This window comes from Pinus tabuliformis, chromosome J (assembly GCF_031772625.1).
Source record: "Pinus tabuliformis cultivar Carrire ecotype Pingquan chromosome J, CPIR1, whole genome shotgun sequence".
In the NCBI taxonomy this organism is placed as follows: Eukaryota; Viridiplantae; Streptophyta; class Pinopsida; order Pinales; family Pinaceae; genus Pinus; species Pinus tabuliformis.
This window is the reverse complement of record NC_142295.1, coordinates 1526334481-1526348828: the sequence shown is the minus strand read 5'-3', so window position 1 is coordinate 1526348828 and position 14348 is coordinate 1526334481. Positions and strand designations below refer to the sequence as shown.

At 38.0% G+C, this 14348-nt stretch overlaps 1 protein-coding gene across 1 annotated transcript; it reads right to left on the bottom strand.

Annotated features, from left to right (window-relative positions):
• Positions 1–551: 551 nt before the first annotated feature.
• Positions 552–8189, bottom strand: LOC149233318 (putative protein phosphatase 2C 44). The gene is made up of 3 exons (XM_089382154.1): positions 7910–8189; positions 7640–7776; positions 552–671 (listed from the first exon to the last, which is right to left on the bottom strand). Exons 1-3 carry the CDS (start codon positions 8187–8189, stop codon positions 552–554), a joined length of 537 nt encoding a protein of 178 aa, XP_089238280.1.
• Between the last annotated feature and the right edge of the window lie 6159 nt (positions 8190–14348).

The following is a 14348-nucleotide window of genomic DNA, read 5'->3' as shown; positions in this document are numbered from 1 at the left end:
GACACAATTGTAGGGTGTATATTTAAAGCTCTATCTATGTCAAGGCCCTCAACTGTATGCCATACAAGGTCTAGATGCCTTTTTTTAAACCTAAACCACCATGATTTACTAGGAAACCCATCTTTAAATGGATTTGGCCTCCCCTACCATATCTGAGCAACTTTGGATTGGAGTTGTATCAACTCTAGCCCATGTCCAAATTGGGCCATCACCTTACACCACTCAACCACCTCGAACTCCTCCTCTTCAGTCATAACTTTAAGAGGCCCTCTATGTTTTGTATGAGTGAGCCCATTTATCAAATAATGTATTGATGAGGGAGGAATACCATGTTTTTTTTCCAGATGCCCAAATTGAATATCCATTAAACTCTATGTCATTAGTTGCAGCTAACATGTCTTATTTTTTCTAACCTATTATAATATTGATCTTCTTAGCTGAGCTATCCCCTTGGGTTCTAGTTGATGATGGCCCTTTGGTTGATGGTGGGCCAACATTAGCTTCTACCACATGGTCATCCTCAACAAAAAATTTAGGAGCATTTTTTACACTCACATCACGTGTCCCATCCTCATTTGATGAAGGGCATCACAGCTAAGCACCCTGGTCACTCGCCTACCACTTCTCCTTGTACGAGAAACATAACTAACTCTTGCCATAAATGCAACTACCTACAAACATATTACATGCATATAGTTAACAATAATTGAAATTCTTCTGTTGAGAATGCAACAAGATGATGGAGCTTAGTGGAAAGAAGTCGCCTTCACTAAGTGGGGCCGCAGGCTATTTTTGGCACAAAGTCTATTTTTAGACTATGGCTGTTTTTAGACATATGGATCATGGTCTATGAGTTGCAGGATGCTATTTGTGGATGATTAGTCATGTTGGTAAAAATAGATGGACTTCTATTTTTAGACATATAGGCAGTTTCTATTTTTAGACTACCAGGCTAAAAATAGAATAGTCGAATATTATTGTCTCATAATAATATTTGGACTATAAACATTATCTTATCCTCTTGGAGCACTTAAGTGTGAGCTATAGATGTGGCACATGCAGCTGTCAGAAGGAAATATGATTTTCTTGTGGGTCATTTGATCTATTGCATGCAGGACTTCAGTTAGAACTCATGTGGTTGAGTTTGGTGGAGTTGATTGTGGAGTTGATGGAGTTATGTTCAGTTTGACTTGGTTAAACTAGTTGTATTTAATCTAACTGCAGAATACACTAGTGATGAGTGATGTGAATTAATTATTAAATTAATTCACTAATTATTAGCTCATAAAGCAACTAAAGAATACATCAGTTAACTCAGTGCATGGACAGTTCAATGGAGACAGGTGTTAGAGGTTGAGATTGTTATCAGTTGTGACTATAGTTGTGCATGAGATCTTGCAAAATCAGTGGGATTGAGTAATTCCAATGAGGATTGCGTGGTTCAGCCAAGGAAATACGAGTTTGCTTCAGCCATTCATCATTATTCTCTTTCAGGATTGCACAGTGGAGGCAGGCAAACATTGGAGGAGATTTGAGGCATCGGATCTGAGCTAGTTTGTGTGTAATAGGTGGAGATAGTACTGAGTACTTGTGAGGAGTATTGTACTATGTATTGTTACATGTTCTCAATCAATATAATATACAGATAGTGTGGGGTTTTCAGCTGTATGCTTTCCCCAGGTTACATACTGTGTTAATGTGTGCATGCGATTGATGTTTCATTGTTTTTAATGCTGCTAAATTGATGATCAACATAGAGGAGGTTATGTATTATGCATGTATTTCGCAATAGTGTATAATCGGGATAATCTCTGTGAATAAGTGATTAATTATTCAAAATTTCTACATGGTATCAGAGTTGTTGATCATCATATCTATTATTCAGAAAGTGTTTACATTTTATTTCTTTAGGCAGAGTCTATAATCGGGCCAGGTAGCCTCTGGATTCATCCTTCCTTTGGAAGGTGAGATATCCAGTAAAATTCCATACAGTCAATCTTTGTACGAGAAATACTTTGTTCTCACGAATTTTAGATCAAGAGGCGGTTGAGTTTTGAGCTGGTGGAATTCGAATTTGCAGCAGTGTTTTCTTGGTGTCAACGTTGCAATGTCTTTCAACGGATTGCGATTGAAGTATGCTCTTGAGGGTAGATCGAATTATATTACATGGAAAGACAGGATGGAGGCAGTGTTAGATGATAATGGGCTGAAGGATTTCATAGAGGCTGAGGTCCCAAAGCCTACTGATACTGCGCAAGTTGATGCTTGGAAAAAGAAGACAACAAAGTGTCGAAGGATTCTATTGGAGGGCATGAAGGATCACATTGTGTCCAGCCTACATGGAAAGGCTTCTCCATGCTTGATGTGGAAAGCGTTGACAGATCTATTCCAAAGGAAGAGTGATCAAAGGAAGCTGGCGCTCAAGGATAAACTCAGAAACATTAAGTGCGAGAAGGGAGACAGTATGCCCAAGTATCTCACGAAGTTTACTCAGTGCAAGGATGAGCTGGGAAGTGTGGGGGCGACTGTCAATGATGAGGACTTGGTGAGCTTGGCTCTCCTTGGTCTTCTGAAGAGTTGGCATTCCTATCAGGACTCTGTCAATGGTCAAGAGAAATTTCCAAGATGGGAGAGACTTTGGTCAGATCTTGTGCAGGAGGAGATCGGGCAGAATATCAGGGACGAATCTTCATCAAAGGGACCTGATGAAGAAAATTGCGCTTTGGCTGCCAAAGCAAAGAAGGGGAAGAACAAGAAAGATTCTCATTCTAGTGCAAAAGGCAAGAAGTAGGATATGTCCAAGGTGAAGTTCTTTCAATGTCACCAGCACAGACACTATGCCACTAATTGTCCGCAGAAGAAGAAAAATAAGAAAGCGGTTGGATCTGCAGCAGGAGAGGCCTTAGCCTCGTAGTTTGAGCTTGATTTTTCGTTGATCGCATGCTTGGTATCAAGTGTGATGGGATCGGTATGGTTCTTGGACAGTGGTGTGTCTTTTCACATGACAGGAGATCGAGATTTGTTTTATGATCTGGAGGAGAAAGATCTTAGAGTGCACATCGAGATGGGCGATGTTGGTAGATACAGTGCAACCGGTATCAGTACCATTTCCTTTGAGAGGGAGTCTGGTAAACCCTTCGTATTGAAGGAAGTGATGCATGTTCCAGGATTGAAGAAGAATCTTATCTCTGTGGAAATGTTAGAAGACAAGGGATATGATGTTGTTTTCAGTGAGGGAAAGGCTTTCCTCCGCAGTAAGACAACTGGAGGAACCCGGAAGATAGGGGTTCGAGTGAGGAACCTTTATCAGTTGCATGTAGATGGCTGCGCAGCAATGGCATGCAAGGCAGGAGGATCGGTGAGCCAGGATGATGGCAAGCTGTGGCACAGGAGATTGGGTCACCTTCACCATGGAGCCTTGAAGATATTGCAGCAGATCACTATTGGGCTTCCTAAAGGCACTCTTACGCAGTCAGATCAATGCAAGGGGTGTACTTTGGGAAAATTTGTGAAAGCCACCTTTCACGAGAAGGATAGTCGCGCCACAACAATCCTTGAGAGAATTCACACAGACATGTGTGGACCTTTCTCAGTAGCTTTGACAACAAATCACAAGTATTATGTGATCTTTGTTGATGATTTCTCTCGAAAGTGTTGGTTCTTCTTCATGCAGAAGAAGAGTGAGACATACTCAAAGTTCTGTGAGTTCAAAGCACTGGTCGAGAAGGAGTCGGGGAGGAAGGTGAAGGCTCTTATGAGCGACAATGGTGGTGAATACATCTCTGGCGAGTTCAAGGACTTCTGCAGCGTAGAAGGGATTCAAAGAGAGCTCATAGCTCCCCATAACCCACAGCAGAATGGGGTTGCTGAGCGAAAGAACAGAACGATCATCAGTGCTACAAAGGCGATGTTGCATGATCAAGGCCTACCCCTTCACTTGTGGGCGGAAGCATGCAATACTGTAGTATATGTGCAGAACCGTTTTCCTCACAGGATACATGGCATGAGTACACCCGAGGAGGCTTATTCTGGTAAGAAGCCTGATCTTTCTCATTTGAGGATTTTTGGTGCTAACGTTTACATGCATGTGACGAAGGATGCCAGGAAGAAGCTGGAGCTAACCGTAGAGGTTGGGATATTTGTGGGGTACACTGATACGCCCCACAACTATCGTCTATATTTGCCAGACAGTCGCAAGACTGTTGTGCGACGAGATATAAAATTTCAGGAGGAGAAAGCCATGAAGTGTTCGCTTGAGAGGGAGCCACACTTGCATGCAAATGAGGAGCTATTAGTTCCTAAAGATGAGCTTCAGGATGTGGATCAGCCACAGGACGAATTTCAAGGAGTGGAAGAGACCACTCATGCAGCGCCAACCATTAGAGGGCGAAAGCGCTTGACAGAAGCTGAGCAACTAGCTCAATATGCAGAGAAGGTTGTAGGACCACCTACAGCTCAACGTAGACAGAGACAGTCCCCTGATTGGTACACTGGATACATGGCTCTTGTGAGCAAATGTGTTGTGATTGAGCCATCCTCTTTCGAGGAAGCTGTGGAGGATCCCGCATGGGTAGATGCCATGGTGGAAGAGTATGATTCGATTGTCAGAAACAGTGCATGGGAGATTGTCCCAAGACCGGAATGGAAATCAGTGGTGGGTTCGAGATGGATCTACAAAGTTAAGCAGGCAGCCGGCGGGAGTGTGGAGAAGTACAAGGCAAGATTTGTTGCCTGGGGCTTTTCACAGATAGAGGGGATCGATTATGAGGAGACCTTTGCACCTGTCACAAGGTATTCTTCCATACGGACGATTCGTGCTCCTCAACGTAGATGGGGTGGCACATTCATTAGATGGATGTGAAGACTGCGTTCCTCAACGGAGTCATTGAGGAGGAGGTGTACATAGAGCAACTCGAAGGTTTTGAGATCTTTAGTAGCGAGTCGCATGTGTGCAGGCTCAAGAGAGCGCTGTATGGGTTGAAACAAGCACCATGTGCTTGGTACACACGGATAGACAGTTATTTCACCAGACTTGGATTCTCCAAGAGTGAGGCGAATCCTAACCTATACCAGATTATGGTGGAGGGTAAGTTTCTTATCATTGTAATTTATGTAGATGATTTGATTCTAACAGGTGATGAGCTATTGATACTTTCATGCAAGGATGATCTTGCTAAGGAGTTCAAGATGAAGGACTTGGACCTCCTTCATTATTTCCTGGGATTGGAAATTTGGCAGCGCAGCGATGGACTATTTGTTTCTCAGGGTAAGTATGCTCGGGAGATACTGGAGAAGTTCAACATGCATGGCTGCAAGCCTGTTGATACTCCTCTTCTTAGAGGTTGGAGGAAGCAGGATGCTACTTCAGCAGAAGTAGTGGATGCCACTGTTTATCGACAGTTGGTGGGGCCGCTTATGTATCTGGTCAATACACGACCCGATATATGCTATGCTGTTAACCAACTTTCACAAGCTATGGTTAAGCCAACCAAGCTCTTCTGGAAGGCAGGCAAGCATGTATTTCATTATCTCAGAGGCACATCGAGATATGGATTGTGGTACAGATAGGAGGATGAGGTGAAGCTATGTGGCTTCACGGATGCAGATTGGGCAGGGAGCCCAACGGACAGAAAGAGCACATCTAGAGGGGTCTTTAGTATCGGGTCGACAACAGTTTCTTGGTATAGCAGGAAGCAGAGATTCGTGGCACTCAGTTCAGCAGAGGCTGAGTATATGGCAACAAGTTTGGCGGCATGCAAGGCTATATGGATGAGGAAGATAATGGTCGGGTTGTTCGGTTCATACTTGGAGCCTACTGTGATTTATTGTGATAACCAGAGTTGCATTAAACTCTCGGCTAATCCAGTATTTCATGATAGATCTAAGCACATTGACATTAGGTACCATCATATCAGAGATTGTGTGCAGCGGAGAATCATGTTACTTTCATACATTCCAACGGAGGATCAGGATGCTGATATCTTGACAAAGGCGCTCACCAGGAGAAAATTCGAATACCATCGAGGCAGGATAGGGGTTGCTGATAATCCATATCTTGTTGAGAGGGAGTGTTGAGAATGCAACAAGATGATGGAGCTTAGTGGAAAGAAGTCGCCTTCACTAAGTGGGCTCGTAGGCTATTTTTGGCGCAAAGTCTATTTTTAGACTATGTCTATTTTTAGACATATGGGTCATGGTCTATGAGTTGCAGGATGCTATTTATGGATGATTGGTCATGTTGGTAAAAATAGATGGACTTCTATTTTTAGACATATAGGTGGTTTCTATTTTTAGACTGCAGGCTAAAAATAGAACAGTCGAATATTATTGTCTCATAGTAATATTTGGACTATAAACATTATCTTATCCTCTTGGAGCACTTCAGTTTGAGCTACAAATGTGGCACATGCAGCTGTCAGAAGGAAATACGCTTTTCTTGTGGGTTAGTTGAGCTATTGCATGCAGGACTTCAATTAGAACTCATGTGGTTGAGTTTGGTGGAGTTGATTGTGGAGTTGATGGAGTTGTGTTCAGTTTGACTTGGTTAAACTAGTTGTATTTAGTCTAACTGCAGAATACACTAGTGATGAGTGATGTGAATTAATTATTAAATTAATTCACTAATTATTAACTCATAAAGCAACTTAAGAATACATCCGTTAACTCAGTGCATGGACAGTTCAGTGGAGACAGGTGTTAGAGGTTGAGATTGCTATCAGTTGTGACTATAGTTGTGCATAAGATCTTTCACAATCAGTGATTGAGTAATTCCAATGAGGATTGCGTGTTTCAACCAAGGAAATACGAGTTTTCTTCAGCCATTCATCATTATTCTCTTGCAGGATTGCGCAGTGGAGGTAGGCAAACAGTGGAGGAGATTTGAGGCATCAGATCTGAGCTAGTTTGTGTGTAACAGGTGGAGATAGTACTGAGTACTTGTGAGGAGTATTGTACTATGTATTGTTACATGTTCTCAATCAATATAATATACAAATAGTGTGGGGTTTTCAGCTGTATGCTTTCCCCGGGTTACATATTGTGTTAATGTGTGCATGCGATTGATGTTTCATTGTTTTTAATGCTGCTAAATTGATGATCAACGTAGAGGAGGTTATGTATTATGCATGTATTCCGCAATAGTGTATAATCGGGATAATCTCTGTGAATAAGTGATTAATTATTCAAAATTTCTACATCTTCTTTCCTACATGCTACTAGTATTTCTGCATTCCTCCAGGAAATTAAGATCATGTTAGTTTATTTAGAATTTATAGCAAATTTTAATAAAGACTTTGTAATAACATGGATTATAATAGGGACAATTCTCAATAAAAAATAGTAACATCTTAACAAATTTTCATACATATGCCTTTTTGACAATATCCTTGAAAAATCAAATATACAAAAGAAATTTGTTGTATGTATTCAACTATATCAGTAATTGGTTTTTTGATAACTTTTTTTTTCCACTTAAAATACCACGCTTGTATTTGCACTTGGAAAATTACTGCCAGTGTGTTGAAATTGACCCAGAATTGGTTGTATGTCTTCAATTATATCAATACATGTTTTGGATAAAAAAAATATGTGTTATAATAAAATGATGTAGATAAGTCAATGATTGGAAAAAGTGCCTTGCCTTCCACAATCTATCACTAGCCAAAATGAGAAATTCTATGTCTCTCACATCTGGTTCTGAACTTAAATGTTGCTTCAGACTCCTGTCACCAAATGCACGAGCTACAACAAGCTGACCATTAACTCGAGGTACATCTCCTAATATATCAAAAAAGAACGCCATTAAGTATACAGTTTCTCCCTGTGACCATTCAAATGTTACTCTTGAGCTAGAAATTATTTAAGTATGTTCTCATTAAAATTAATCTCTGCACAACATTTGTAGTGGTACCTGGCAGGAGTGTCACAAATCCACCCTTCTCGATGTTTTGGTGTTCAATACTTGGCTCATGATCAACAATCAGCTGAATAGCAGTGTCGTTTTTACATATAACAGCCCTAGAATCTCCTGTATTTGCTACAAAGAGTTTTTTCCCATCAACTAAAATAGCAGTGACTGTTGTGGAGCCACCGGGCCCTAAATCAGCTGCCTTTGCTAAAATTTTCCCATCAGTCCGGTTGTATGCATTCTTGATGGCACTTTCTAGGTCTGTCCAGAACTTCGGCTCCATTATTATCATAGATACTTGTCAGCATTAAAATACTTAATTAGCATTTTACACCATACGAAACTTTGAAAATAGCAAGTGAAAACCAATACAACAAATGGCAGATCAGCTGTAAAAGCATTTTACTGGATGTGCATCAGAGTTAAAAATCTCATCTGATATACAATTTTTTTCTAAAGAGTCATTTGAGAACCATCATATTTATATAAATGAAGGAAATTATCAAAAATGATAACGATTTGTCGCAAATGCAATTTTTGCAATAAGGAAGCACTATTGCTTTATGCCATGATGTGATGCTACTACTGGATGTTTTTTCTTTGGATAGGTGCAAGAGACACATGAACATATAAGTACAGGAAATATATGAACAGTTTAAGCTATTTGAAAAATAATGGATTTACGCATGAAACATATTCAACTAGAAATATGATGGGGAAAAACAAGAAATTCATTATATGTGAGAAGTAAAATGTTGGAGAATCTTCGCCTTTGAGGTTTGAGAAATGGACATGGCGATATATCACAACTAGAAAAATCTTGTTCATAGATGCAGATCATTGTTACAATTAATAATATATATCATATGCCAAAGATAAAACACAGGAAATTAACCCATGAAGTCAATGCAAGTAGAAACATCATAATAGAACCAATAGAGGAGAAAACGAAATTGTTTCACAAGTTACAATCAAGTTAGGCAATTGAGATAAACATATGCAATTTGGAAAATGGAAAGAAACTTTGAACCTGCTCCAATTTAATGTATAATTTTAATTTTTGATTGACTAGCAATAGCAAAACAATACATGTCATAATACAATCAACTATAAAATTTAAATAGATGTTGTTAAATTCACAGAGACCTTCCAAGTATTCCCTATGATTCATAGATGCTAAACCAGGTAGACCATCAGCATTGATTACAAGTATTCCCCATGATTCATAGATGGTAAACCAAGTAGACCATCAGCATTGATTACAAGTATTCCCCATGATTCATAGATGGTAAACCAGGTAGACCATCAGCGTTGATTACAGTGCATAACCCCAAAGGAATCGTAAGAGTTGAACTTGTGGCATCCCATTTCTGAGAAGTTTAATGTCTAACTCCAAGGCCAATCAAGCCAACCCCAGGGCTCAAAAATAAGATAATAAAAAATATATGCATTTGGTAACGAGGCGTGATACCTATCATCCAGCTCAGAAAGGATATAGGTTGGTAACAATTGAAATAGACTTACAAATTAGCTAATTTAGAGAGTTTCTTTGTGGGCAAAATCAAGAATCTCATTCTAGATTACGATTTAAGTTGGGAATCAAACCCTACTCAACTAATGAAAGGACTGAAATTTGCTAAACCCCTTTCCAGCACTAATTTAAATATGTAGACTATAGATTGGTACTACCCAGGCACTCCCTAGGTGACATTATCAAGCAGCACATCGGTAGCTACAGAGTGATTGATACAGATGTGGATGCTTCTTCTCCCTCCTCTACTTTTTACATCTATACCTAATGACAAGTAATGGGCACTTCCACAGTATGTTGTAACTGGTGTACTTTTGAGCCCCATTGACCTCTCTTTTGGTCACCCACTGCCATTAATAAAACTAGTCTTATCTTATCTTCTATCGTCCGTTAATAGGAAATGGTACTGTAATATAAAAACAATACTAAATAGCCAGGACTAACTTTCACCAATTTAGATCCTCATCTAGGAGTGAGCACTTAGTGTCTATACTTTCTTTTCTATATTTGAGGCCAATGTACATCGAGAAATTACACTGTACAATACAAGTATTCAAGAGACATCTGCTATCAATTCCATCTGAGCAACGACAATCTCAGTTACATACCATGAACCACGTAATCCAAATGTACATCAAGAAATTAAACTGTACAAAACAATTATTCGAGCGACACATCCCATCAGTTCTGTTTCAACAAAAGCAATCTCGGTTATTTACCCTGAACCTCAAAATTTTGACGACATGGTTCATGGTATACAACTGAGATTGTTGTTTGCTGAAATGGAATTAATGGAAGGTGTCACTTGAATAATTGTTTTGTACAGTGTAATATAAATGTGTAGCCCAATATGGTTACAAAGATGCCCCAAACATTGAAGGCTCTGAATTTATCAACCAGGTTTTTGAAAGCATAAAAGACTATCTCAAGCTTAGAGGAACTCATTCCTCCTCACATGACAGAAGTTATGCAAGCAGAAATACAGTGGAAGAAAGTAACTACTCTTAGATGAGGAATTGTAGTAGATTGAATTGGCAAAGAATACAAGGTTTGTGTATCTTCTAGGAAAAATCACATTGAAGACTAATAAGAGCGCTAGGCCTTTTGAAGGATTACTGATTGACAAGCTCTATAGGTTTCTCCAAAACAATTGCAGGTTGACTCTGTCTCCCTACAATATACCACCTGTGCATTTACTTCAAGTCAGAATGGTGCAAGAAATTTAGAGTTCGTTCACACAAAACTGTTAGAAGACAATGAAATTATAAGCTTTTAGTCATAATAAAACTTTTAGGGCCGTAAAGTTCCTGATCACTCAAAAATAAGATATAATTTTGTACTATTGTTACTATTTTAATAGATTTATAAGATTTCAAAATGAAAATTTCTGTTGAGATCAGAAGAAATAAGCATTGAGTTTTTTACCATTTCTGCAATAAATCATGAATCATGTAGAGTGAACTGGTACATACATGTTTAATGTTTTGTGACTGGTGGAATGGAAAAAAATGATAACAGCTCATTACTTTTCAGTTTCAATCCTTATTTTACAGTAAGGCTCTTATCTTTTGATGAAATGTGGAGGCTGGTAAATTAAAATTTTCAAGGAATCCCAGGTAGAGTTTGTTAAGCGGGAATTTTAAATTTTAATAGTAACTCCTTTTTATCCTTTGTCCTCGGAAATTTGTACACTCTCGAGTTGTTTGGGGCTAAGTACCAGTTCATGTGTTACAAGCCCAAGCCACCAAACAACACTTTTACGATGTTGGGTCCCTTCAAATTTTGAATCTAAGAAGCCCCATAGGAGCAACAAAATGAAAATGATACCTAGAAAATCACTCTTCTTGCCTAAGCCACCAAAAGGCACCAATCCTAGTAAGGCTTAAGGAGGACCAGCGATAATTATAAGGATCCCATGCTTCCACTATACTCTCTATTGCTTTATGATCCAATATGTTTCTCATCCTACCTTTCCATTTTGTTTTGAATGTGGAGTCTTTACAGCGTAAGCCCCTGTAGCAATATTCAAAATGTGGCTAGAGTTGCTTTCCAATATCTGTAGATGACGGTATGCAAAATTGTTTTATTATTATTGTTTTGATTTAATGTTTCATTATGCATACTAAATATTTTTTTCATATAAAACCAAATTTTAAATGTTTACTCATTTACAAATACTACAACACATACCCCTTTTTCGGATTGATGTTTATGAGTAGTAGGCCAAAACTTGCCAAACAATTCAATTTCTTTTCCAAAATTTCAAAGATGCCCATTTGAAAAACCTTAAAATAATGTACAAAAACACGTTCACATAAACAACAACTACTACATGGATAATGGATAACCTCTACTTGACATTAACTATAACTCATTATCATCCACCCATGCTTTCAACAATGTCCATTCGCATGTTGCTATTCTTCCACAAACTACTATTACTTACAAAATATCCCTATTCAAAACATACATAAGTAATAGTTTCAAGTGTAACTCAATATCATCCACGCTTGCTTTCAACAATGTCCATTCACATGTCACTATTCTTCTACACACTATTATTTACAAAATATCCATATTCAGCATACACATAACTAACAATTTCAATTACAACTCATTATCATCCACCCTTGCTTTCAACAATGCCCATTCACATGTCGCTATTCTTCCACACTCTATGCCTTATGGCGTTTCCTTTGCAACATCAGGTGCAAATGCTAGTTTAGAATTTATAGCAAATTTCAATAAAGACTTTGTAATAACATGGATTATAATAGGGACAATTCTCAATAAAAAATAGTAACATCTTAACAAATTTTCATACATATGCCTTTTTGACAATATCCTTGAAAAATCAAATATACAAAAGAAATTTGTTGTATGTATTCAACTATATCAGTAATTGGTTTTTTGATAACCTTTTTTTCCACTTAAAATACCACGCTTGTATTTGCACTTGGAAAATTACTGCCAGTGTGTTGAAATTGACCCAGAATTGGTTGTATGTCTTCAATTATATCAATACATGTTTTGGATAAAAAAAAATGTGTGTTACAATAAAATGATGTAGATGTTCAAGGAATTTTCAAATAAAACAAGTGACAACTCGTTCATTTTCTTGTTAAGATGTTTATCTGGTCTACTTCTTTCTTATAAATTGTTTTATGAATTAAATTATTCTACCTCATGTCCATGAACACTGACTTTACCAACATAAAACTCAATAAATCAATTTCTTTTTAATGGTTAGTGATTCTCGTATTGTGGGAATGCTTCTTAGTTTGCCAATATTGTTATTCCTATAGATAACAAACTACAAGCATGAAGGAAGTTGTAGGCTTGCCTTGCTAAAGGAATTTAGCAGTTCAATAGAAGATATAGGCTTGCCTTAGTAAATGTTTTATTGATCTGTTAATTTCCTTGAAAAATGTTGAGCCTCATGTCCATGAACACTAACTTTACAAACACAAAACTCGATCAATTTCTTTCTAATGGTTAGTGATTCTCCTATTGTCAGAATGGTTGTGTTTCATTATATAACAAATATTCATGTTTAAAAACAACAACATAAATTTATGTTGGGTTTGTAGAAATTTCTCCATAGATCAGCTAGCTCCGATACCATGTAGAAATTTCACCGTAGACTAAACTGATTATGAAACGTACTAAAGAAAAATACTTAATCTACTTCTACAATCAAACTTGCAGAAACTGAATCGATTTGAGCAAGATCAAATAGAACATATATAACAGAGAAGAAGATTCAATCACACATGAAACACAGAAGAATACTCTGGGGAAAAACTCAGCTAAAAACCTCACTATCTGTATTATCATACAAATGGAAATATCTCAGGATTACACAAAGCTTTAGCTCACAAGCTATCTAGCTCTCAGTACAATCCCTCACTTCTGCTCACAGACAAAATAGACAACACATATGCCTTCCTTCTATCCTCCAAGCCTCCTATTTCCTTGCACAGCTTCTCCTGGGTCCTCAAGCTACCACCTGTGTGTAATAATCCCTCACACACTGCTCAGACCTCTGAAATAACTGCGCAATCCTGAAAGAGATAATTCCTTATGCATGGATGAGTTTCCTTTATAGGAAAATTCCTCCAACTGATAGAACATTGTCCCTTCCTTTAATCTCAACTGGGTCTCTGTCTGAACTGACATGCATTGGTTATTTATGAGAGAATATTCAGTTATCTGGAGAACACTAGTTGCATGTATGCATGCAATAACTGACTGAACTCACAATTAGTTCCTCCAACTGTTTGGAACTAATTTAACTGGACTTAACTCAATTAACTGAGCTAACTAATTACAACTCAAATACAACTCATCCTTGTCTCCTTAATTAAGGGATAACTTCCTCAATCAAAGGGATAATTGTTGCATGTCTTCACATAGACTTCATGTTTGATTTTCTCCAACTAATTAACTCAAGATGAATTAATTAATTATTTTTCAAACAGCTACTGAGACCAAATTTGAATTTTAATTCAGGGACTAATTAAATTGGAATCTATCCTAAAATGCTATTTTTAGCATTTCTATTTTTTCTATTTTCAACAAAGTTGGAGTATATCCTGAAATGCTATTTTTAGCATTTCTATTTTTAGCATTTCCTGTTGCTATTTTCAACACTCCCTCTCAACAAGAAATGCATTCAACTCGAACCCAATCCTGAACCTTTGGACTGTTCTGCATGCAACACTTCTCTTAAGTGTTGTTGCTCCAGCAACTCTAAGAACACAAAAAATATCCAACCTAAATCAGAATGATGCATCTGTCATCAAAGTCTCTGACTACTATTGCCTCTATCAACTGAAAACTCTGCACCTCTGTGCTCTTCAGTATCTGACTGCTCTAGCCTCTATCAATTTGATCTCTGACTACATCAAT

Bases quoted from the DNA above. Each gene is read 5' to 3' on its own strand.
- LOC149233318 (XM_089382154.1), bottom strand. From the start codon at position 8,189: ATGGAGCCGAAGTTCTGGACAGACCTAGAAAGTGCCATCAAGAATGCA. The intron at 7,777-7,909 runs GTACCACTACAA...TTGATATATTAG, and splicing joins ATTTGTGACACTCCTGCCAG to GAGATGTACCTCGAGTTAAT. The intron at 672-7,639 runs GCAAGGCACTTT...ATATGTTTGTAG, and splicing joins CTAGTGATAGATTGTGGAAG to GTAGTTGCATTTATGGCAAG.